This window comes from Acanthopagrus latus, chromosome 6 (assembly GCF_904848185.1).
Source record: "Acanthopagrus latus isolate v.2019 chromosome 6, fAcaLat1.1, whole genome shotgun sequence".
Taxonomy (NCBI): Eukaryota; Metazoa; Chordata; class Actinopteri; order Spariformes; family Sparidae; genus Acanthopagrus; species Acanthopagrus latus.
Genome location: NC_051044.1, coordinates 19,649,081 through 19,673,184, shown reverse-complemented (window position 1 = coordinate 19,673,184; position 24,104 = coordinate 19,649,081). Strand labels below are relative to the sequence as shown.

The 24,104-nt window shown below is 40.1% G+C and overlaps 3 protein-coding genes and 1 long non-coding RNA gene across 4 annotated transcripts; 2 read left to right on the top strand and 2 right to left on the bottom strand.

The window, feature by feature from the left end:
- Nucleotides 1-187: 187 nt before the first annotated feature.
- npepl1 (aminopeptidase like 1) lies at nucleotides 188-7,850 on the top strand. The gene is made up of 12 exons (XM_037101367.1): nucleotides 188-495; nucleotides 1,837-2,022; nucleotides 2,258-2,428; nucleotides 2,532-2,621; nucleotides 2,733-2,814; nucleotides 3,219-3,361; nucleotides 4,063-4,140; nucleotides 4,245-4,345; nucleotides 4,502-4,625; nucleotides 4,762-4,938; nucleotides 5,404-5,514; nucleotides 7,015-7,850. The coding sequence occupies exons 1-12, from the start codon at nucleotides 346-348 to the stop codon at nucleotides 7,171-7,173; spliced, it is 1,572 nt and encodes a 523-aa protein (XP_036957262.1). The 5' UTR covers nucleotides 188-345; the 3' UTR covers nucleotides 7,174-7,850.
- Nucleotides 6,982-9,461, bottom strand: LOC119021243. Its single transcript, XR_005075505.1, has 2 exons — nucleotides 9,322-9,461; nucleotides 6,982-7,229 (listed from the first exon to the last, which is right to left on the bottom strand). It is a non-coding gene; the product is annotated as an uncharacterized LOC119021243 (long non-coding RNA).
- On the top strand, nucleotides 9,385-13,815 carry ctsz (cathepsin Z). The gene is made up of 6 exons (XM_037101392.1): nucleotides 9,385-9,654; nucleotides 10,899-11,062; nucleotides 11,246-11,425; nucleotides 11,515-11,665; nucleotides 12,236-12,398; nucleotides 12,956-13,815. The coding sequence occupies exons 1-6, from the start codon at nucleotides 9,527-9,529 to the stop codon at nucleotides 13,079-13,081; spliced, it is 912 nt and encodes a 303-aa protein (XP_036957287.1). The 5' UTR covers nucleotides 9,385-9,526; the 3' UTR covers nucleotides 13,082-13,815.
- A 528-nt stretch (nucleotides 13,816-14,343) lies between these two features.
- On the bottom strand, nucleotides 14,344-21,213 carry nelfcd (negative elongation factor complex member C/D). Its single transcript, XM_037101363.1, has 15 exons — nucleotides 20,983-21,213; nucleotides 20,114-20,223; nucleotides 19,918-20,027; nucleotides 19,695-19,804; nucleotides 19,439-19,546; nucleotides 18,951-19,103; nucleotides 18,644-18,774; nucleotides 18,398-18,563; nucleotides 18,171-18,305; nucleotides 17,830-17,969; nucleotides 16,898-17,012; nucleotides 16,719-16,814; nucleotides 16,483-16,623; nucleotides 15,126-15,255; nucleotides 14,344-14,881 (listed from the first exon to the last, which is right to left on the bottom strand). Exons 1-15 carry the CDS (start codon nucleotides 21,037-21,039, stop codon nucleotides 14,847-14,849), a joined length of 1,737 nt encoding a protein of 578 aa, XP_036957258.1. The 5' UTR covers nucleotides 21,040-21,213; the 3' UTR covers nucleotides 14,344-14,846.
- Nucleotides 21,214-24,104: the final 2,891 nt, after the last annotated feature.

The following is a 24,104-nucleotide window of genomic DNA, read 5'->3' as shown; positions in this document are numbered from 1 at the left end:
CAAATCAAATTTATAGCAGTGTGTGGGTATATTCTGTAAAACTAAACTAGCTCTTGATGCATCTCTAGATGTTATGGATACAGAATGTCCTGTTTCTCAAATGAGGTTAAGGGGTTTCTCTACTTCTCTTCTTCGTGTAGTTCCTCTCGGTCGCCGGTAGAGGGCGATAAAGTGATTCATCACAGCGTCTATAAAGTAAACGACTAAACGGCTTTTTGCCCTCTCCCGGCTGCCGTCGCCGGTCCCGGCTGCATGGGCTGCTCCAGTGAACGACAGCAGTCCGTCCCATGGTCCGTCCACTTCAACGTTACAGTCAGCTAGCAGTCTCTGTAGCAAGTCACAAAAATGGCGAACGTCGTGTTGGAGTTCAAGGCTTCTGCCGGTGACTCCGAGCCACAGAACCGCCCTGTGCTGATTGTCGGACAGCAGGCCATCCTGCAGCAAGTAAACTGGAGCCAAATCAAAGGGAAACTGCAGCCAGTCGTGAGCAAAGAGGTAATATTGTGGATGGTGTTGAAAGTTGTCCTGCAGCTACTGTTAGCGGTATGCTAGCCTAAGTGAGCGCGAGCTAAAACGCAGCTAGCCAAACCTAACGTAACGTTGACGGCAGTTTAAACACGATTAGCTCGCTAACATTACTAGCCTGGGAATATAACGCTGTGTCATTAGCTCGGTTAATAAACTATCTTTTAAAGTGACGAGTGACTTTATTTAGGAGACGTTATCGGTTTCGCTAGCTGGTTAGTGGACAAGGCAACTGTTGTTGAATTAAACTACATTTCACCTTTTTGAAAGGAAATAAAAATACAGCTGATTTACTTTTCATGGAGCAATGAAAGATTTTACAACTGGTTGACCGCCGGTTTTTGAAGAATGTATTTTCCAATTCCTGGTTTGACAATTATTATTATTATTATTATTATTTTTCATTAATCTATGGCCGTGAGTGTAACGTTAATTGATATCAAGTCTGAAACCAGTGTTCATGGCATTGACAAAAATACCCTGCTGCTCTCATGTTTTCCTATAGAGATCTAATTAAGCTGTGAGTTAAAGACTGTCGGGCAATGTCTTGAGATGAGGTCGTGCGACGGTGACAGTCAGACTATAAAAGAGTCTGTGAGGTCAAAGAACGGCTTCCTGCCTTTCACAAAGCTCCTCAGTATCCTCTGACAATGATTACCCAACACTGGGAAGCCTCTGGCTTTAAAACTGTGTTTCAGATTTCCCACTCACATATTATCTGTTTTCCTACTGGTTTTGGTCTGTACAGTTGTTATGTCTGTTAAGAGTGGGCGTTATGAATCTTGAACCAGCCCTAATCTTAAAATGAAATTGTATTAAGGTTTTAGAGATGGTCTTTGACGACTTTAGGGCTGTGATGATGATGATGATGATGATAATTTCTCAATTAACTATACTAGTTGTTTGTAGAATGGCACTTGGGGCCAACAGTCCCCTTTTGTATTCACACTGAAACAGGCCTGATTATTTATTTAATTTCTTTTCATCAACATCCATGAATTCTAACCTGAAAAATTTAATGAAAAAAATCCTGGAACCCTTCATCTGGGCTGGGACTCAAACTCCATGTAATTTTCATTGATTGTCTAAACCCCAAAGATTTTCACTCTATTATTTCATGAGGTCAGATCCTCTCAATTGATCAAGTAGAACCTGATAATTAATTTAATAATTAATTGGTTACCTAAGTGGTTGCAGATTAATTTCCTGTCAATTGGATCAGTTAATCAATCAATGAATTAATACTAATTGTCCCTGCTGTCTATGTCTGCTGTGAATCTAAAATATCAGATTTGTCAATGTTTTTTTCAGACCTGGCAGGCAGCTCTTGGTGCTTTGAACCCAAACCCCACTGACAACTGCCCTCTGTACCTCAACCTTGCTACAGTGGCCGCACTCCCTTCACGGGTCAGCAGGCACAACAGCCCTTCTTCTGCCCACTTTCTGTCCCGTCTGGTCCGCTCCTGCCTGCCTGGAGGGAACAACCGCTGCATTGTGGTTAGTATCTTTATTATATGTAGCTGCCTATCACATCATAATTACCATTTTAACGGGGATTTTCTTTTATTTCTCCGACCTCCTCCAGAGAGGTCAAACAGCACTTTTAGATACAGAAGAGATCCTCTGTTTCATAATTTTGCGACTCCTTCTGGGAGTCCTATGGTACTTAAATGTGGGTCATCTAGTGGAAGTGGACGAGGTGGCTGATATGATATATTTGTTTCCTCTCCAGATGGTGTGTGAACGTTCGGATGTGTTTGCCTCCTCCTGTGCCATTGCCAGGGCCTTCCCCATCTTCTCTCGCCGCTCCTCATCCTCACGCAGGTCTGAGAAGAAGCACGTCACTGTGGAGTTTGTGATCGTCGGGCAGGAGAACAGTCCTTTGGATGTCTCAGAACTTAAGGTAATGCTGTTTTTCTGACTTTTTTTTTTTTTTATCTCGATAACTTAAGAGCCCTTTAGGACGCAGCATAAACATGTTATTCAACCATCTTTCTCCTGTTCAGTGTCTCTCCAACGCTGCTGATGGGGTGCGGCTGGCAGCTCGCATTGTGGACACACCATGCAATGAGATGAATACAGATCACTTCCTAGATGTAAGTGAAACTGTTCTTCTTGAGGAATTTTTGCTGGCATTACTACAAGAACATTTCTAAATAGTTATTTTGATGCAACTTCCTGTCACAGACATCCATTTCTGTTTTCAGGAAGTCAAGGCTGTGGGAACTGAGCTTGGAATTACTCCAGTGATCATTCGTGGTGAAGAACTGAAACAGAGAGGCTTTGGAGGTACAGTACCATGTCTGTAATTGGTGCACATTCTACATATTGACTGCTAAATCACAGCAGTAACAATGATTGTAAGTTCTATTTTGTTTCTATAGGAGACGGTGTAATTCTTAGTTAGATACACCTGTTTTCTTTCATTATTCTCATTGTCATCATCTTCGTATTCCAAATGGTTGCACATTACTTTTAAGTAATTAATAATTTATGTTTAGTGGTCATAAAAGATTAATCTTTGCATTCATCCACTCAGTAATCCTAAATCCACTTGCGTGTTTGACATTTTTGTTAAAAGTTCTTCTTACACAAGTCCTAAGAGATATTAAACTTTCGAACTCAAATATTGGGGAAACCGTAAATCTTTGTGGAGCAATAAGCATACATAACGTTACTATTTATTCTGACAGGTATTTATGGAGTTGGCAAGGCAGCAGAGCATCTTCCTGCATTAGCAGTCTTGAGCCACACACCAGATGGTGCAACTCAAACCATTGCATGGGTGGGCAAGGGCATCGTGTATGACACTGGAGGACTCAGCATCAAGGGAAAGGTACTGTTATTCATCAACATCAAGAAGAACCTCAAGAAGAAACAATCTGTCATTGTTATGCTAATGTAGAAAAGAACATCACTACAGTAATTATCATTCTGATCCTGTGGAGTGACAAATCATTTTACAGCTCAAACTGACAATATGACAAGTGACTCTCATAAAAACTGAACTGCAGGAGGGGTCTCACAGAATAATCGTAATAATCGTCACAGCATTTGTGTAGAATAATGGTTCAACTGAGATTTTAGCTCAGTGCCGTAACAAGTGCCATCACAATGCATCATAGTAGGCTAATCGGAGCTTTTGTGATGACCTTCTAATATCTTAATCACCTGCAACTATTCGACTACTTCAATTAATTCACTAATGAATACTAAAATGCATTAGTTGTGAATGTCCTATTCTGCGGTTGTCTTGGTGATCCTCAAACCTACCCACTCTGACACCCCTGACCTGTTAAGCTTTAAGTCTATTCTCAGTAATCCGTTCACATGTAGCTGCTGTTGCATGCACCAGTTAATGTAAGGTCATATGCAAATAGAAATGTGGAGCTCACTGGTTTACAAATATGTACAAGTGTAAAAATAATTGACTACTGGGTCACTGTGCAGCTCGATGCATGCAAGAGATTCATTTTAAGTGACATCAGCAATCACATTTCATCGTGTGTGTGTGTGGTTGTATACTTGTCTTTCTAGACCACAATGCCAGGGATGAAGAGGGACTGTGGTGGAGCTGCTGCCATTTTGGGAGCTTTCAAAGCAACCATTAAACAGGTGAGGTGACCTTTTTATCTTATCCCACAGCAGCTGTCATGTTAGCCTCATCTGTTTCCCAGCAGCAGAATTTTTAATCAGACTCCCTCCTCTGTTTGCTTCAGGGCTTTAAGGATAACCTCCATGCAGTGTTTTGCCTCGCAGAGAATGCAGTCGGGCCCACAGCCACACGACCTGATGATATCCACACTCTCTACTCTGGAAAGTAGGAATCTTTCTTGTTTCAAATTACCCTGATTTAGTATGATTACACCAACTGTGTCTAATAGTTCACAATCTAAATCAACAGGAATGAATGTGGGTTGTGGTATAAATGTTTGATTTGTGGCTCATGTGTTTTGTTTTGTTTTTAATTCTGAAGGACAGTGGAGATCAACAACACTGATGCAGAGGGCAGGCTGGTGCTGGCTGATGGAGTTGTGTATGCCAGCAAAGATCTGTCAGCTGATATAATTCTGGACATGGCCACACTGACTGGAGCACAGGTTGGTGACAGCCTTCTACAATCTGTTTAGTCTTTCACAGCAAGTATGAAACAGAGGACTTTTACCTTCATCATAAGGATAACATTAGCAGGTATTGTCTTTTTATCTAAATGTTTTTGTTGTTTCTGTTGTGCAGGGGATCTCCACAGGGAAGTACCATGCAGCTGTGATGACCAACAGCGAGCAGTGGGAGGTCGCATGTGTGCGCGCTGGCCGAAGCAGCGGAGATCTTGCTCATCCTCTGGTCTTCTGCCCGGAGCTGCACTTCAGCGAGTTCACCTCTGCTATGGCTGACATGAAGAACTCTGTGGCAGTGAGTGACACATTCATCAAACTCAAAACCTGACCAAAATAACTTGTTTCACTATCATAATTTGAGCCATTTGGTCCAATAACATTTGGAATGTCTACAAGAGCTGCATGATGAAATTATTTTATCCCCACTCAAGTCTGGCAGGTGCTAAAGTGGAAGTTTAGTCAGCAAGTCAGGTACATTCATAATCAGAACATCAAGTTTTTCAGCATCAAGCTTCAAAACACCACTCAGCTGATTTAATAAGAATGACCAGGGCTCTGCCTCCAAAACTGTGTCCAGTAATAAAATGTCCTTGAAAAGACTGCGTCCCAATTCCGTCCTTATTTACGTGCCACAACCGGTTGTTGACAATGCCTCGTCACTTTACATGGCGGAATTTGGCATGTTCACCTGGGTCTAATTGTTGTTGTGTTTATAATTTCTTTCACTGATGTTTCTGATGTTTTCCTTGTGTTTTGACAGGACCGGGAGAATGCCCAGAGCTCCTGTGCTGGCCTCTTTATTGGTTCCCACTTGGGCTTTGATTGGCCTGGTGTTTGGGTCCATGTTGATATCGCCTCTCCTGTTCATGCTGTGAGTGCTTGTCTGTTCACAGATACTGAACAGTTATGGTTTTTTTTACCCTAGAGTAAATCAGGTGATTTGCAGGTGCTTGTTATAACTTAGCAAAGTGAAAGTTTTCTTGTATGCACATGTTTCCTGCTGTCTGAATCTGGCTTGACAAGTGATTTCTCAAGAGTCGAGGAGTAGAACAGGATGGTGTCATTACAAATTTAAAGTCACAGTGCAACTTTTGCATCATAAATTATTCTTGTTCAGACCATTTCCTGCTTTAGCTTCTGGTGTTCTGTGCTGTTTTAATTATGGCTGTAGTTGACAAATGTGTGCACATAGACCTCTAAGGGATCACAAACTCCAATCCTGCAAATGAATAACTGACCTAAATCTTTTTCACCAAAGTGATATAAGTACATGTACATGTTATAATAGTATAAAAATATTTGTATCTGCATATGGTGTTTTGTTTGTTCATATGCAATGTCATATGTGGAAAAATGTTCTTTCGCTCCATTGAAAGGAGCAGCATTAAGAGCAGTATTAACTATGAGCAGAAACTCAGTAACCTGAAAGAATAGTCAGCAGAATATTTAAGGAAGTTGGCAATAACTATGATGCCAAAAATTTCCTCCTGGTTTGACAAAAAATTCTGTTGATCATTAAATGATATGGTCACAAGTTTTAAAGTCTGTATGAAAACACCAGTCACACCCTCATATGAACACTGAAACAAGTTTTGCTTGCAGTAATGATTCCTCTTGTTTATAGCAGACCTTTAAAATGATGATGGGGACAAAATCCAGTTAGGGGAAGCAGAAAAGGGAATTTTACACTTAAAAAAGGACAGTAACCTTGGATTACACCAACTGACAGTGATTCCTTATCCTTATCACTTGTGTTTGTGTTGTGAAAGTGTATTCATCTTTGAGTCATGCATACAGACCTCTGATCAGAACCTGTAAAGGTCACCTAACTGATGATCAGACAATAAAAACCACAATAAAACTGATGAATAGTTAACAATTTGTACAGAAACTAGTTGAGCCAGTAATACTATGAAACCACTGGCTTCCTCCTCAGAGAAGCTGATTTCTTGCTTTCCTCATCCATTATGAAACACTGCACTGCTTTTTGATTGAAGCAAGAGGAGCTGGTGTTTTTTTGGTCGTGATTGGGACTCCATCACACCTGCATATTATGGATCCGGTTCAATCCTCTAGATGTATTGTGCCCGTTTTTTCATATCGATATATAACGAATTTGACTTATCATATTTATTTTTAAAAAGGCTCGATCACTTGAACTGAACTGAAGCCTTCTGTGTATGTTTATTCTTCTCATTAGTGTCATCGTCTCGTGGGGTTTTATGCCAAACATGATCTCAGCTTTCACCCAAATTTTTCTGTAAAAGAGGACTTTAAAGGAAACTGAAATTTAAAGATGACTGTGTTAAGCTCTACAGTACTGACACTGAAATCTAACCCTTGTTTTCTGTGTTTTATTTTGTCTTTGCAGGGGGAGCGTGCCACTGGTTTTGGTGTTGCTTTGCTAATGGCCCTGTTCGGTCAGGCATCAGATGACTCCTTGCTGAACAAAGTGTCTCCTCTGGGTGCTGCCACCAACACGTCTGAAGACCAGATGGAGCGTGACTGCAAGAGGCGAAGGCTGGTGTAGAACATCTCTAACGGTTCACTCCCCAACCGAACCGCTGCCACACACCACCACCTAAACTGTTGAAGCAAGAGCTTGTCCAGTTAGTTTAAACATTTTTAAACTGTGATTCAACTTCCTGTATTTTGATTGAATTTGACTTCAGTGAATAAAAAAGATAAATATTGACAAATCAGGTGTTATACATGATTATGATGAAGCACAGCCCTCTTTATCCTCATGACTTAGCACTTCCTGCACTGATCACCTCAGTTGCTTTACCTCATAAAACATAAACTTTTTTTTTTTTTCCCAAAAATGTCCACATCATCAGTAGGCTTTGTTGTATTCTGCAAAACCAGGTCATTGCCATACATGTTGTCTTCAACTTTGTGATAATACTGGATCACTTAAGCTAGTTTATTTTACAGTAACCACTGCACTTTGTATTCACCCCCTGTACAGTTGACTGTGTGATCTCTGGACTAAACTGTGGATCGAGAGCTTACAGCAGTGTTCAACAGTTTCACAGTGGTGTCAGATGAGTATTGTGACAGTTGATGTTACATATGCTTTGTCAGCACAAAACACATACAGGATGTCAACTTCTAATTTTAAGTGTTGGACAGATTCAAACGCTAGTGTGATGTTTGTCCACTCTTGTGACAATCAAGTCGTTCAATAAAGGCGGTGCCATCTGACCTCTGTGTGCATGTGAATTAAAGCATAAACGTATCTTTATTCAGGAATCCCATACTAGCTTTTAGAGAGAAGGCTTGTACAGTTGCTGCCTTTTTTTTTTTTTTACGCCACCTAAAATGAACTTTGATCTATCATCAAAGACTCGAATCCAAAAGTTTGCATCTAACTCCAAAAACATCTGGTTAATAAGTCTGTGGATGTCAAATCTTTTCTCTTTCCACAAGTTTTGGATGTAAAACTGCTGTAATTCTGAGGACTTTATTGCAGGTACATTCATGTCAATCACGATGGGACTGTAAGAAGGCTGAAGGTTTTACAGCTATACATGATAATCGTAAAGGTTCACCTTAAGCAGATATCATAGTGATAAGACAGCAGTTTAGTGACAGACTAGGCTAAAGTGCTGCTAGACTCGTGACACAGTGGTGAACTCAAACTGCTTACACTTTGTGAAATAAACTACATAACAGTGTTGGCGCTATATTCTACATTACATTATGTCCAGTGCCAATTTTATTATATTTCGGGTCCCCTTTCTTTGAATGTGTCACAAGGTTTTGGTGATAAATGGCAGTGGAATGTGAGTTTTGTTAAAGGCATGCTTTGCAGGATTTGTCAGTAACTGTTACCAGGATCAGTAAGCCATTCTGGGGAGAGAGCCGAATGTTGAGTCTCATTGCCAGGATGTTAATATTGATGGTTTGGGGTGTAAGGTAAGGACAGTTTGTAAACGACAAGCTATAAAAATTACAGAACATATATGCAGTTATTCAGGTACAAATATAGGCAACATAAATACATGGAGTATCTTTATGTAAGCAGCAGCAGCAACAAGATGATGGTGATAATGTGGTCGACAACTTCATATCAAAAGTCTGACAACTGGGAAACACTGTCGATCAGCTTTGTCTGTAAGCACCAAGCGTCGATGTAGAAAACACAGATTCCACCTCTCCTCATCCAGCTGCTGTCCTGAGCTCTGTCAGCTCAGAACGCAGTCCATTCCACTCTGCTGAGTTCCAGTCTAGTTTTTGTATGAGTTAATACTTTGTTTTTAGGAATATCCTGCAAAATTTACCTTTGATCAAGGCCTCTGTAATTAAACTTGAGATGTGTTATAGAAAAAGGAAACAAAAGGAACTTTGGAATGATATTGGCATTAAAAGGAACAATGGATTTCATGCAAGTCAACCACAACATTAAAACCACCCACATAATATTGTACAGGTTCCCCCCTTGTGCAGCCTAAACATCTCTGACCTGTCAAACCCTGGATGGGTGGTGTGTGTCAACAACCAATGCCAGGGAAGGACCCCCGGGTTTTCCCAGCAGAAATATGCTGACTCACATCACCTGTGAGGGGTTTGGGTGTTGCGGTTGATCAGTGTATTTTTCCCCGGTCTACATAACTCATTCAGCTGACTTTGACTGGCCCCATTGTTCATCTGTGTGACCATCACTTAGACTTACTTCCCTGTCAGACATGTGGCTGCCTGCTCATGATGTGATTTACAGGTCACATGACTGCGGTCTTGGTGCCGGTTTATCAGCCCTGTGTTCTTCCCCCATAGACACACCACTGTTTTCGCTGTCTCTACCGGGGAACGCCAATTTGTGATCTCCTCTCTCCTTTTCCAGTGAATCCCAGCGACCGGTCCTGTGCTCGGTGTCAAAGATGGCTCGGACAGCTGTGGTTGTCGTCCTGTTCTCGGCCGTGCTGTCCGGTGTGCTCGCCGGGGTGTTTTTTAATCAGAAGCAGCCCTGCTACGTCCGCTCACCGAGGAGGAACGACTTCGGACTGAAGTAAGTCAGCAGATTTGTGTGCTTCCTTTAAAATACGCTTGTTAATATTTACAAAGAAGAAACGCAAGAAGAAGCGTAAACTGACTGCTAGGTGTATTTGCAGAAACTAACAAGGTATTTTATGTAAGTAGCTAAGCTAACATTAGCGACTGTTAGCCTGACAGCCGTTAGTTTGTTGACTGTATCAGCAGTTGCACCACCTCAGATAACAAGTGTTTACACTTACACACGAGGAAAATACCCCTTATCTTTGACTTATTAAACCTAGCTGAGATGTAGGTGAACACGTTAAAGTTGGCTTTTGGTTTAATGCCATTCTTGTGTTTTTTGTTTTTGAGCACTTTAACTTTCCTTTTTATCAACGGACTCAAACCAAAGGAAACTAAGCAAACAGAACCGTTTGTGCCCGCAGAGTTTGAACACATCACGAGGTTCAGTGTAACAAAGACTGAGGAAGTTACCGAGACAGTCAACACAGACGAGCTGTCGACACCGAGGAGAAACAACTGTGTTGGACACAAATCAAATATGAAATGTCACATTATATCTTCTGCATTTATTCATTTAACCTGAAGACCATGTATTCTTTGTACATTACGATGTACAAGCTGTTTTCAAGCCTTTAGTACTGTACAAACGGTATGTAATAGTGATCGTCCGATTTGGCTTTTGTTTTAGATACTGATACTCATTAGAAATCAAAGAGACTACAAACCAATATTACTTTGCAGTAAAAGGAAATCACACTGTTTGTGTCAAAATTTCAAATAGTCAGTGATGGAAGACAGCTAGCTCACAGGTTCTTAAACAGCATTTTTGGTTGATGTTTAACGTAAATCATCAATCAATCAATTATACAATTTAGGATTTGACAATATAATGGTATTATATATTTACAATGATGAGACTATTATCATAGGTGTTGGATATTGATATATCCTGATATGTCATAACTGTTGTCTTTTCCTGGGTTTAAACGTAGCATTACAGTAAAGCAATTACAGTTTCAGAGCATTTGGCTTTTATCTAATATTTGCATTACCCACGACTATTGTGTTTAATATTTTGTGAAAGTACCACTAGTTGCCCCTGCAGTGTCTCAATCTCAATATAGAAATACTTTGTCAGAAATACTGTCGTATTTAATGTTGTTGCCCATGCAATTGTTTTTACACATGTCTTGTGTATCACTGAGTGTGTTGCTGCTGCAGAACTAATGTATCCAACGACCTGTCCGTTCACAGGACGGCCCCTCGTCCTCATGAGTATTTGAACGTTTCTGATCTGCCCAAATCCTGGGACTGGAGGAACATCAATGGCACCAACTACGTGAGCACGACCCGCAACCAGCACATTCCCCAGTACTGTGGCTCATGCTGGGCCCATGGCAGCACCAGTGCCATGGCAGGTATGACGAACATGCTGAGTCATTGTGGTTTGGTGATGGTCCTCACATGACTGTTCAGTGGCATTTTAATAGAGGGCAACAGTTTCACTTCCTCTTTACACAGACGTGACTCGATCAACAGGATGTGTTGTTGTGCTTTTTATTTCTCATTTGAATTAAAGGTCGTGTGTGCTCTCTCGCCAGATCGCATCAACATTAAGAGGAATGGAGCCTGGCCTTCCGCCTATCTCTCTGTCCAGCATGTAATTGACTGTGGCGATGCAGGCACTTGCCATGGAGGCGATCACAGCGGAGTTTGGGAGTACGCCAACAAACACGGCATCCCAGATGAGACCTGCAATAACTACCAGGCTAAAGACCAGAGTAAGAGACCCCCAGTGCACAAAGTGTAAGTTACTATCACTTAACAATGTCTGAGCTGAGCTGTGCATGTTCCGTGTCCCCCTCTAAAGAGTGCAAACCCTTCAACGAATGTGGCACCTGCACCACCTTTGGAGTGTGCAACATTGTAAAGAACTACACCCTGTGGAAAGTGGGAGATTTTGGACCCGTCAGCGGAAGGGAGAAGATGATGGCAGAGATCTATGCTAGAGGACCAATCAGGTTTGCAACTTTTTATGTTTTTTTGTTTTTAAGAGCAGTAAAAAGACCGCTCTTTTAAACTTTTAAAATTATGTATACATGAACCACCCACTCCACTCCCCCAAGGACTGTAAGGAACCCTGCGTCCACCTACAGACCAATGGCATACATAGACAAACCCATACATTTACCAATCATAAGCCTGAGAACTGTGCTTGTTATATCAAATGACACTGTCCGCTGTGAAAAACGGCTATTTGCGTTTGAAAGTAGAGACATCTGTAACAGATTCAGGTCATCAAGTAGTTTTGTTCTTTAAAGTATAGGGTTAGAAGGTCTTTCACAAGCATGTAGCTCTAGAAAGGAACAGCAATAAAGAAAATGAATGAAAAGAATTTGTCATTTTTTTCCTGCTTCTTTTCAACGTTGTCTCCTGTTGTTGTTGTCCACTGCTGTGTAACATTGCATTATATTATGTACAATAGTTTATAGTGAAGCCAGTGACGCTCTACACTCAGTTACTGTTTCCCCTCTACCCAGAGGGAGGAAGTAAGTAATCTGTGGTGTTTTGTATTTTTTTTTGTTCTCCAGCTGTGGGATCATGGCCACAGACAAGCTGGATGCGTATACCGGAGGTCTCTACTCTGAGTATCAGGAGGAGCCCTTCATCAACCACATCGTGTCTGTGGCTGGATGGGGAGTGGAGAACGGAGTTGAATTCTGGATTGTACGCAACTCATGGGGAGAGCCATGGGTAAGTATTCAGCGGACATAGGAGTGGTTGACATATCAAAGTCGGTATCCCACTTTCTGAAAATCATCTGCAAAACATTTCCATTCTGTCCCTGTAAACATTCAAGAAACAATATCTTGGATCCGACAGACTGTGGCATCTTGCCAGCGTCAAAGAAGTCAAATATTACGAAATTCTTAATGGTGCACATAAATTCAAGACTTCCGGTGCGAACAGATAAAACAATAGACAAAAATCTGTTGTCACTTTGCAAATACATGTTAAATTGATAACTGAGTTTTACCGATCAATCTATAAAAGGGAAAAAAATGATTGTCTTATTTTTTTATCTTCCTTATTCAATGTTCAACAAGTAGTAGAATTTATAAGTGATTGCACATATGTCCAGTGCAGCTAATGATCATTTGATTAAAAGTTAATCTGACAACAAAGTATATCCTCACAATGAAGAAGCTGGAGAGCCAGGTAATGTTTCGTTTTTGTTCTCTAAAAATGATTCGGCCCACAATAAATTGATGATCAAAATAGTTCCTGATTGGTTTCCCTCCTCTCCTCAGGGTGAGAAGGGCTGGCTGAGGATCGTGACCAGCTCCTACAAAGGAGGAAGTGGTAGCACATACAACCTGGCGTTGGAGGAGGACTGTATGTTCGGAGACCCAATCGTCCCCAAGGACTACATGTAGACGAAACCACTGCACGCACCCAAATGTCTTCCTGTCTCTGCAAGAGGAAAACTTTATATGCAAAATGCTGAAAAGGGAATAAGATCTTTTTTTTTTATATAGAGTTCTTTGAAATCATGTTTTGTTCTTTTAATCAGGAGGTCACATTCAGTGCCAAGGTCTTCCTGCTGGATGTCAGACCAGCTTGAATGGATGCATATTTTTCTTGTTTTTACCAGCGAGGTCTGCAGGCTGTTAAACTTAAAAAGTGAGTTGCCGAAATGAGACACATCAGTACTTATTTATGTGATCTATCAAAATTCAAGCACTGCATGTTGAGTAGCCATTATACCATTTATAATATATGCAGGAAATGCTTCAGTTTACATCATCAGGAAGACATAGAGAGCTATGTATAGTTTTTTGATTTTTCAATGCATACTGACTCAGCCAAAGAACAAAGTGTTTATATTTTGTCCTGCACTGTTATGACACTGAATGTTTTCAGTGTGTGGTGTTCTCATTCAGAGGATTTTTGCACTACACCCTGATATAGGATCTGTTCACTCAAGTGGGGAAAAACTAAATCTACTTTAAGTGTGCCTTACATGAATTTGCAGTCAGCTATGGATTTACTGTATGTGACTTGTTTTTTCACCCTGAACAATCTACACATCAAATTCTGCAAAAATTGCCACCTCGGTTTTGTTTCAAACTTTGCAAATAAACACTTAGAACTGATGCTACACACAAAAGGTGTCCATTAATTACCTCACTCTGTCAGTTGGTAGGTTTGTCTTCTTTATTAACAAACTGACACCCCCCATGGCAGCAAATCGTGGAAGCAGCAGTGTATCAGTTCCAAGATGTACCTAGTATGGAAAGGTAATGTACATTTGCTTATTTACATTATTTAATTCTTCATTTTTAGTGTTATCAAAATAGTATATTGAAAAACATTTTGTACAATTATGATACGGCATTCAAAAAGCCCATCTGTTTTAATTATTTCTAGGGTTACTGTAACTGAGTCATACTCTAGTACATCATGAAACAGGATATTTTCTAGGTCAATTGTGGCACTATGAAAATTCCAAACCATTGTAACCTAAGAGGACGTGATGCTGAAGCTTCTTAGAAACATTCTGGCCGCTCCTGCTGCTTATCTGCAGTTCACAACACTCAGCAGATATGTGCCAGTCATCAAAGTACAACAGCCACAATTTCAAAGGTTTGTGTGCTTTCAAAGTTTCCACACATCTAATGCAAACTGGTACACTCTGTGGGATTTCAGATCTATATTTTCTGACATCAGATACAATTGAGTTCTTGAACCATGAGGAACTAGTTTTACTGCTTTGACTTTTTTCTTCAAATTGAATTTACTTTCATGATTTAAAAAACAATTAAAAAATGGACAAATTATGTACTTGCATCAAAATTCCACAATGCAAGAAACTACATATTGATATTTTTATTTTAAAACTCAAACCAACATAAAATATAGAAAATCAAATATACAGTTGAAAAGAAAACATGTAGCTGCATCTTCAGAGGCCTCTCCTTCGACCAGTCTGTTTAATTAACGTACTCTTCCATCAGCTCGTTGACATTTGCCTTTTTGTTCGCACAAATAGAAACTAATCATTCACTTGGTCAAACTGAAAAATCCGTCTCCAGGTTATGTGCCTCAACATTGAGCAGAGCATGTTGTTATCATGGAGATAACAGATTCTCTTTCTTTCCTGGTGCAACCCCCAACAGGAACATTTTCAGTGTCCTCTCATCAGTTGATCATGATGAAGTTTGACTTGCAGTGAGCTGAAAAAAAACAACCAAATAATCACCACCATGTCAGAGCTTCAAGAGAATGAGACAAAGTGTACACATTTAAAACACATGACTTTTGAGCAGATGTCACTTTATTATTAGTTGTACTGTTCATGTTCATGAATGAAAAAACACTTTCTGCCTATTTTATGTGTATGTCTAAGCTCGTTTTTGTTGCGCTTGGAATCTCTGACTTCATCAGGATGCTGCATATTTTTGTTATTGGTATACTTACCAATGAATTCTGCGACGGGGTCGTGTTCTCCTTCTGTGCGGATTGTTCCTGCGATGCTGTCGTTCTCCAGAATGGGCAGGAAGAGCTGAACGAAGTCTGATGTGTAGGGAGGTGCAATCACATCGAGCACCTGTAACGAAATATACTTTTTAATGCACAAGTTACAAATGTCTCCTGATGGTTTTCAAGGCCCTGTTTTCAATTGCGATCACTTAACAGAAACAGACCAGCAATATTGGATGACTTTGGAGCTACTCTGACATATTCTAACCTTTAATTAGCAAACTTTTTAGCAGACAGTTGCTCATTTACACATCCGGCAGTAAGTGAGAAACATTATCATTAATTTAGAGTCACAATTGTTGCCACCTGCCAAATTTAAGTCCAATAATCATTCATCTATCACTTTGGTTTTCACGTTCACCAACTCCTATGGAATAAATCTGGCTATTCAGTTGCTACATGCTCCACTATGTTTACTAGCTAAGCACAAACTGTGAAGACATGAACATGAAGAGAGATGTGAACTTAAGTCTTACACAGGAACGTCCAATGCAACTGTTTAACGTGACCTGTAACCTGTGATTTGTGACCTCGTTTTAGGTTGTTTTATGACCCATATAAGGTATTGAATAATCACTGAATGTTATCACTTCCTTCTCTGTGAACTACTTCCTTAAGTGCAGGAGGGATAAAATTAGTAATTGTCAGAGTGAAAACACACCCACAGAGACAGATAAATACCACGCTTTCCTCCTAAGATACCGAGTCTTCACTTTGTAACAGACCTGCGTGTTGCTCTGTGAATGCTCCTCTTGTACAAGATTAAAACCTTGTTTGAACTTTGAGCTGATTCCGATCTCCTTCCTCCCGTTCTAAATTATTGCAGAATTATTTTAACTGTCTGTCTACGGTTTGACTTGACAACGCTATGAGAGAAGAGAGAGGGAACCAAAACATGTAAGTTGTTGGCCCAGCAGCTCAATATAAAGCTCTATAAAACCAAGGGGAGCTGCACATTGACAGACATGTCAGCTCCCTGAGAGTGCATACAAAATAACTCAATCGCCGCCTGGTGGCTGGCTGCAGTATAGGTCATAAATACAGCCCCCTCCATTATAAGAGGATGAGACATGGACAAACTAAAAAAAAAAACATTTTTTACGAAAGACACTTTCTGTCATTTATGGTGGTTCTTGTCAGGTTCTTGTCCTCTGGTCTATAAAAAAGGAGGATTTATGGTTTGGGTGAGGAATATCCCATTTTTATAAAATAAAATAAATTCAAGACACTTTCTGCAGAAACCCTGCAACCCCATTGCATCTTACAACTAATAGAGATCAGATGCAGCCATTACCTCAGTGACAAAATATCTAATGAGGGAGATGTCCGTGTTGAGTTTCTCCAGACACTTGCGAATGTAACCGACCACAGGCAGGACGTAGCCACGGCTCAGCAGATGAACCATTCGGTCCAACAGAGTCTTCTTCAACTCCAGCTGAGGGAGAAATAAAAAAAACACACCGTCAGAAACGACAAACGCATCTCTGTTGAAAGAATTCAAATAAGAAGCATCAGAGTGACACAACACACCTGCTCCATGACGTCCAGCTGGGAGTGCTCTGTCTCAAACAGCTTGATGAGCAGCTGGAGGACCTGCGGGTGCAGCAGCTGGTGACACGTACAGATCTGTGTGGAGGGAGAGTTGAATTTTACTTCTGCCTTGTATTGTGAACATTTTCAAAGTTCCATCTAGTAGTCTAATGTCGTACCTCATCCAGCAGCGCTAAATGTACTGGAGTGTGGTCGGTCTGCAGCTGGAAGTACCGCGGCTCTGACACCGTCCAGTCCACCCACTTTAAAACCCCCATAGCAACTACAGGAAACCTGAACACAAATATCAAGTCATCATGGATCAGTTCAGGAGGGCTGACAATTGGACCTTAATTCTTTTCAATACAGCTCAACTTTAAGACTTTTAATTAGGCAAAGTTCTTGTGCAGCTCATTTGTGACAGACAGACCTGTTTATACTCAACAAAGTAAGGTTTGGAAATAAAATTAGTTACCAAAAACCTCTTCACATTGCTACTGGACCATTCAAAATGACACGCAGCCCGGAGCGGTGACCAACCAAAGTCAATGAAAAACATGTGGTTTAACATGTTTAACATAAAACTTTTAGATGCAATATTTTCTAGGCTTATTTCCAGCTCTGACTGAAGTGTTTGTAATCTCTGTTTTAACTTCTCTGGTACTGACTACAGCTGCAATGAGTTGCTGATTTATCTATTAGTCTATCAAAGTCAATAAAAAAATAAATATTTTGAAAATGGATTAAACGTTTCATTCTTTTTTCAAGGATAAACATTTGCTTTCCAGCTTCTTAAATCTGAGGATTTGCAGTGTTACTTTGTCACTGATAATAGTAAATAAAGAGTCTCTGGGTCACTTTATGATGCTGTGTTTCTCCAATTTTCTCTTAAGTTTGGAGACTACACAATTAATCAATGAATTGTGAAAATGACTGGCAGATTAATGGATAATAAAAAATATCCTCAGCTGCTGCCCCAGCACTGATTCCCATCGGGTTTTAAGACATTTTCATAATTTTTAAAGCAACCATCAGAAACCTGTTTATTATCAATCACAACACCTCCATCGCTTACGGCTTTCCATAAGCCATATCTCAGCAATCTACTCACCGGATGCACTGATATAAAGTGCCCAGTTCAGCCACCAGCTCTGTGGCACCTTTGTTTTCATTGCAGCACAGGTTGTGTACAGTCTCTATGGCCTTGGAGGTAGACTTCAGCTCATCTTTATTGATGTTAACTCGCTTGTTCTGGGATTTAACCAAAAGAAAGGTATAATATGTTAACGACAGTTTAGGGAAGGAGTAGTTATAGTCAATAACGAAATGAGTGGTTAACAATAAACTACCACAGCCAGTTATTATGAATCAAATCACCACTATGAACCAGTTACTGATCTGCTAATCTTTGTTTCTAACACCACACATCATATGTGTCCCTCTTGTCTGTACCTTTTTCCACGTTTCAACCACACTAGCAGCGTAGGCCAGGATGTGGATGTATTTGTGCTTGTGGTCTTGGTTGATCTTTGATCCAGGTTTAAACAGTGACTGCATGAACAGGTCCAGAAAGGCAGGCACTCTGATCTATAGACGAGAAAGATGAAAATATCCCAGTTAATTTGCTCTTTAATTAACAAACATGGATACATGTGGATACAAAGACGCTCTGTCCTCACCAGCTCCACAGGAGGTGGATCCATACTGCTGAACATCTTGAAGAGAACTGTGATATCTGCAGGATTCAGGGCTCCTTTGGACAACATGGCGCCCAGCGCCTGGCAGGCTCTGGGGTAGGCTGCCGCTGTACCAAGCGCGAGGGTTATCTGACTGGCATCATGACCTCTGTGATATGAACCACAGGATTAATATCATCAGCCCAATGCATACACACATAATCCAACCAGTGTACTTCCAAAACATACCTCTCGTGTGCCGACTTCTGCACCTCTTGGCCAATCCTACGAACAGCAGAACCGCCCTGCTCCTCCTGAGCGAGGATGGACATCATCGCCTGGGCAAAGAGATAGGTGTGCTCGCCGTGACACACCATCTTCTACAGGAAATAAGAGGGAAGAACTCAGCAAGGATAATCACATGCAGAAAACTGAGGAACAGGAAATACATTTGAAACTAAAAGTAACAGGATCCAGAAAATTATACATATATATTGAGATAATATTGACCAAGGCAAGGTTAATAAGACAGAGGCAGAAGCTGAGGAATACTCACAGCAAACTCTGGCAGGTTCTTCTCAAGGTTTTCTTCTCCTCCATCAAGCAGCGTGGCCAAAGATGTCCTTAGTACCCGGGAGAAAACCTCCAGCTGCTGACATGCTGTAGACACACTGGTGATCTCACCCTGATAACCTGCATCTGAAATGAGCTGAACAATCACAGCGAAAAAATATATGACGTCACAAACACACAGACAAATTAATTTTCATCTTTCCAGGCAAAAGAATGTGAGAAGGTAACTGCAATAGAGTGAACAACTTTATCAACTTTAATTTATTTACAGCGATGTGAATTAAAAAGTAAAATTCTCTCCAAAATAACTCTTGGATCCCTTTATTCTTCAAGTTACAGAAAATGAACTTAAGAGATCCCATGTTGGTGATTTTAAACACCGCCTCCACTCTCAAACATGATTACAATATAACAAAACACTACATGTGAGCCAGGAATGACCCTCCTTCTATCATCATAACTGTACCGTACCTTTACAGTGAAGTTGAGCATCAAGCAGTCGGGGTGAGCCTCCGCCAGCTTATAGAAAAGATCTCTCCACGTGGTGTGCGCTATCATCTGCTCGAGCCAAGCAGGCGTCTGAAATCACAGGAGACTGGATTGGTTTGGTTCATATGGTTCATTTTATTTTTTAAATATGCAACCTAGACAACCTTAAGCACAAGATGCTCAGGATATGTCATCACTTGTATTTTCAAAATTACAATAGAGTGTTCAAAATTCTCACCTCTCCCTCAACAGTGAAAATGGAGTCGGCTTTCTGAGGATCAAAGTGCTTTATCAGGAGACTCTTGAGGTGATTTTCTACTCGCTCTTGGACCTGAGCGGGCTCTACACCTGCAGTAAAAACAAAGAAATTTCAGAATAATGAGAGCTCTTCAAGCAATAGTCGGAGGAGAGGGATAGGGAGATGCAGAAAATAACACAGGATCTCATGATCTGCTACCTACCCATCTGGATGAGCCACTCTGCCAGCAGATTAACGGTCTGGGCCACAGCAGAGTAGTTTTCAGAGAGAAGCTGGATGACATGCTCTGGAGAGCCACCTGCTTGGAAATACCTGTGAGGAAAAAACAGGGCTTCTGTCATTCAGCTCTTAGTGGGTCGCATGTATTTAGAAATCTGTATGAGAAAACATGCGCTTACATTTTAAGGGTGTTGAAGATGGCGGGCTCCATGATGTAATCCCTGCTGGAGAATTTCTCCAGACAAGTTTCCTGGGTTTTCCCATCATTCTCCCCATCCCCATAATCCTCCTAAAAGACAAAGTGACTTGTTTGTATACGCAGCTGTAATGGCTCCTAAACATGCTATTCTCTGTACCTATTTTTCGAATTCCTCCAAAAAAATAAAATACTGAGATGGCAGAGGAGGGTGGACATGAGCCATACAACAAACACCATGAACAACATGTTCATGGATAATGTGCAGGCTGACAAACGTATTTCACAGAAGTCAAGTGTTTTCTTGCGCGTCATTAGATTTAAATCACAATAAAATGTGGATACAAACTCTGTGCTAGAGTTCAATCTAGTTCAGGCGGTCAGTTACAGTCGAAGTTATCTTCTTTCCTGTCTTATCTATGCATGATCGATTCTTACAGCAAGCCATCTGGTTTCGTCTGCTGAGCTTCAATGGCTTAGCGGTTACCCGAACATGGATTTTGCAATTTTACGCTACACTTTAAAATAAAACATACGGAGACAGAGATAAAACAAAAGGATTGTTGGTGGATTGAAGTATGCTGAGTACCAGCTAACGTGCAACTTCCCATGCCCAGCAGCTGCAATGTTAGCCTGTTAGCTGGCTAACAGAGTCGCTGAACTGCTGCTAGTTTTCAACAAGCGGAACAGCTCAATGGTACAGCTGTCTGTCTCTGTGCATCGCCCCTGCTGAGAGTTAATGTAAAGTTGTCACAACAAGCAAGCAGCTGATGTAGCTGCAGCTAGGCTAATGCTGCCTAGCTAGCTAACTGTGCAGTCTCAGCAGCCAAACAGCAACAAGTCGCTTCTCACCAAGTTACCGTCCGTGCCTTCCCAGTCTCCTGCAGTGCTGTAGTATTCCTCGTCCATGACGACGGGAAAGAAATAACGTTGAACCGGCAACAATAACCCGGACGTAGGTTTTTAATCTTTCGATGTGACTTGTTTTAACGCCGATGGTGCTGAGTGGTCGGAGATGCTGCACGCAGCTAGCTTGTGTAGTTAGCAAGCTAACAACAACAGGCTGGCGGAAAATGGCGAGACGGTGCACAGTAGGCCACGCCCCCGTGCGTGGATAGCTCAGGGCTTCTCCCTGAGTGAGGTCTGTCAGGCACAACTGTCTCAGGGCAGCCATGAGTGTATAACATCTTCCGAATAATACAATCATTATTGATAACAACCTCATTTTGATGGTTTAGATTTTTAGCATTTTGAGTTTGAAAAAGTTGGATTTCTTTATTGAGAGCGAACACAAACAGAACAATTTAATGTTGTTCATAAATGGCAGATTTGTAGAGCTAAGAGAATTAATAACAACAACAATAAGAATAACAATAATAATAATGATAGTAATTATTATTAACAGTTACTGGAGGCCTGTCGTGCCAGCCCTCACTTGGCTAAACCTAAACTTGGTGGACAAAACCATATACACACCTGTCAGTCTAACACATTACAAATCAATAGCACAACAAACTGCAACCTCCATAATGCTCATATAGTCAAATCCACAACTCTCTATAACAGTTTAAACAATGAATTAACAGTATAACCTCTGGACTCTTGCATTTAATTGCATGAGTTATTGCTAGTTGTGCCTACTAAACTGGTAACTGAGTGTATGACACTAAGCAACCTTGCTGGGAGCAGAGAGACCATGAAAAAAAGTGCAAACTGCAATGTACGAGTTCCTCTCATGTTATATGAATAGGACAACTTCCTAAAATTAGAACCCAAAGCAGCAGGTGCTGTGGTGTTTCAGGATGTGAGATTACTGTTGGCGAGTGTGTGTATTTGCATGGATTATTGTTTTAAGTGCGCAAGGGAGTCTATTCGTGCACATGTGAGCATTTAGCCCCCACAGCTCTGTCAACTGCACAGTGTTAGCAGTAATACAGGCCGACATCACATTAGAAAGTGTCCTCCACGTGAATGAAGAAGTGACACATTGGATCCGATCTCCACTGAATGTTTGGTACAATGAATTATTAATCCATGCTGTATAAAAGTTGTTTCTTTATGAATTGTACTAACGTATATCAGCACATATCAGCAAGTCTGTTTTCTTCTGTTGTTCTGAGTTCCTAAAAATAGACTGTTTGAGAATAACATTTCCTTTATCCAGACACATTTACACCATCACAAGTGAGACACACACATAAGAAATATTCAGTAAGGTGTATACATGCTGGAAATTCAGTCGAAGATTAGGGCCACAAGTGATTTTTTTTTTATTTGAATTTTGACTTTAAAGTCAGAATTCTGAGCATAAAGGCAGAATTCAGAATTCTGAGGAAAAAAGTCCGACTTCTGAGACTGAAGTCAGAATTCTGAGATTAAACTCAGAATTCTGAGATTAAACTCAGTATTCAGAATTCTGAGAAAAAAGTCTGACTTCTGAGACTGAAATCAGAATTCTGAGATAAAAGTCAGAATTCTGAGAATAAAGTCAGAATTCTGAGATTAAACTCAGAATTCTGAGAGTTAAGTCAGAAATTTCACATGTGCAGAATTCTGACTGTAAAGTCTGAGATTTAATCTCAGAATTTTGACTTTAATCTCAGAATTCTCAGAATTCTGAGATTAAAGTCAGAATTGCGTTTGATCTCAGAATTTTGACTTTAATCTCAGAATTTTGACTTTAATCTCAGAATTTTGAGAAAAAAGCCAGAATTCTGAGATTAAACTCAGATTTCTGACTTTTTTCTCAGAATTCCGAGTTTAGACTCAGAACTCAAAAAAATTTCACATGTGCAGAATTCTGACATTAAATCTCAGAATGTTGACTTTAATCTCAGAATAATGAGATTAAAGTCAACATTTTGAGATTAAACGCAATTCTGACTTTAATCTCAGAATTCTGACTTTAAAGTCACAATTCAGAATTCAATCAGAATTCTAATTCAAGAATTCTGAGATTAAAGTCAGAATTCTGAGAAAAAAAGACCAAATTCTGAGATTAAAGTCAGAATTGCATTTAATCTCAGAATTTTGACTTTAATCTCAGAATTTTGAGATTAAAAACACAGAATTCTTAGATTAAAGTCAGAATTGCATTTAATCTCAGAATTTTGACTTTAATCTCAGAATTTTGACTTTAATCTCAGAACTCAAAAAAATTTCACACGTGCAGAATTCTGACATTTAAGTCAGAATTGAGTTTAGTCTCAGAATTCTGAGATTAAAGTCAGAATTCTGAGATAAAAGACAGAATTCTGAGATTAAAGTCAGAATTGCATTTAATCTCAGAATTTTGACTTTCATCTCAGAATTTTGAGAAAAAAGCCAGAATGTCAGAATTCTGGCTTTTTTCTCAGAAGTCTGACTTTAATCACAGATTTCTGGCTTTTTTCTCAGAAGTCTGACTTTAATCTCAGAATTCTGAGATTAAACTCAATTCTGACTTTAATCTCAGAATTAAGAATTCAGTCAGAATTCTGACTTTAAAGTCAGGATTCTGAGGAAAAAAGTCAGAATTCTGCACATGTGAAATTTTTTTGAGTTCTAAAGTCAGAATTGCATTTAATCTCAGAATTTTGAGATTAAAGTCAGAATTGAGTTTAATCTCAGAATTCTGAGATTAAAGTCAGACTTTTGAGAAAAAAGGCAGAATTCTGAGATTAAAGTCAGAATTGAGTTTAATCTCATAATTCTGAGATTAAAGTCAGAATTCTGTGATTAAAGTCAGAATTCTGAGAAAAAGAGGCAGAATTCTGAGATTAAAGTCAGAATTGCGTTTAATCTCAGAATTTTGACTTTAATCTCAGAATTTTGACTTCAATCTCAGAATTCTGAGATTAAAGTCAGACTTCTGAGAAAAATGCCAGCATTCTGAGATTGAATTCTGAATTGTGACTTTAAAGTCAGAATTCTGAGATTAAAGTCATAATTCTGAGATTAAACTCAATTCTGACTTTAATTTTGAGTTTAATCTC

Bases quoted from the DNA above. Each gene is read 5' to 3' on its own strand.
- npepl1 (XM_037101367.1), top strand. From the start codon at position 346: ATGGCGAACGTCGTGTTGGAGTTCAAGGCTTCTGCCGGTGACTCCGAG. The intron at 4,346-4,501 runs GTAGGAATCTTT...TTAATTCTGAAG, and splicing joins CACACTCTCTACTCTGGAAA to GACAGTGGAGATCAACAACA. The intron at 4,626-4,761 runs GTTGGTGACAGC...TCTGTTGTGCAG, and splicing joins CCACACTGACTGGAGCACAG to GGGATCTCCACAGGGAAGTA.
- ctsz (XM_037101392.1), top strand. From the start codon at position 9,527: ATGGCTCGGACAGCTGTGGTTGTCGTCCTGTTCTCGGCCGTGCTGTCC. The intron at 11,063-11,245 runs GTATGACGAACA...CTCTCTCGCCAG, and splicing joins CAGCACCAGTGCCATGGCAG to ATCGCATCAACATTAAGAGG. The intron at 11,426-11,514 runs GTAAGAGACCCC...CCCCCTCTAAAG, and splicing joins CTACCAGGCTAAAGACCAGA to AGTGCAAACCCTTCAACGAA.
- nelfcd (XM_037101363.1), bottom strand. From the start codon at position 21,039: ATGGACGAGGAATACTACAGCACTGCAGGAGACTGGGAAGGCACGGAC. The intron at 20,028-20,113 runs GTAAGCGCATGT...TTTTCCTCACAG, and splicing joins ATCTTCAACACCCTTAAAAT to GTATTTCCAAGCAGGTGGCT. The intron at 19,805-19,917 runs GTAGGTAGCAGA...TTTTTACTGCAG, and splicing joins AGAGTGGCTCATCCAGATGG to GTGTAGAGCCCGCTCAGGTC.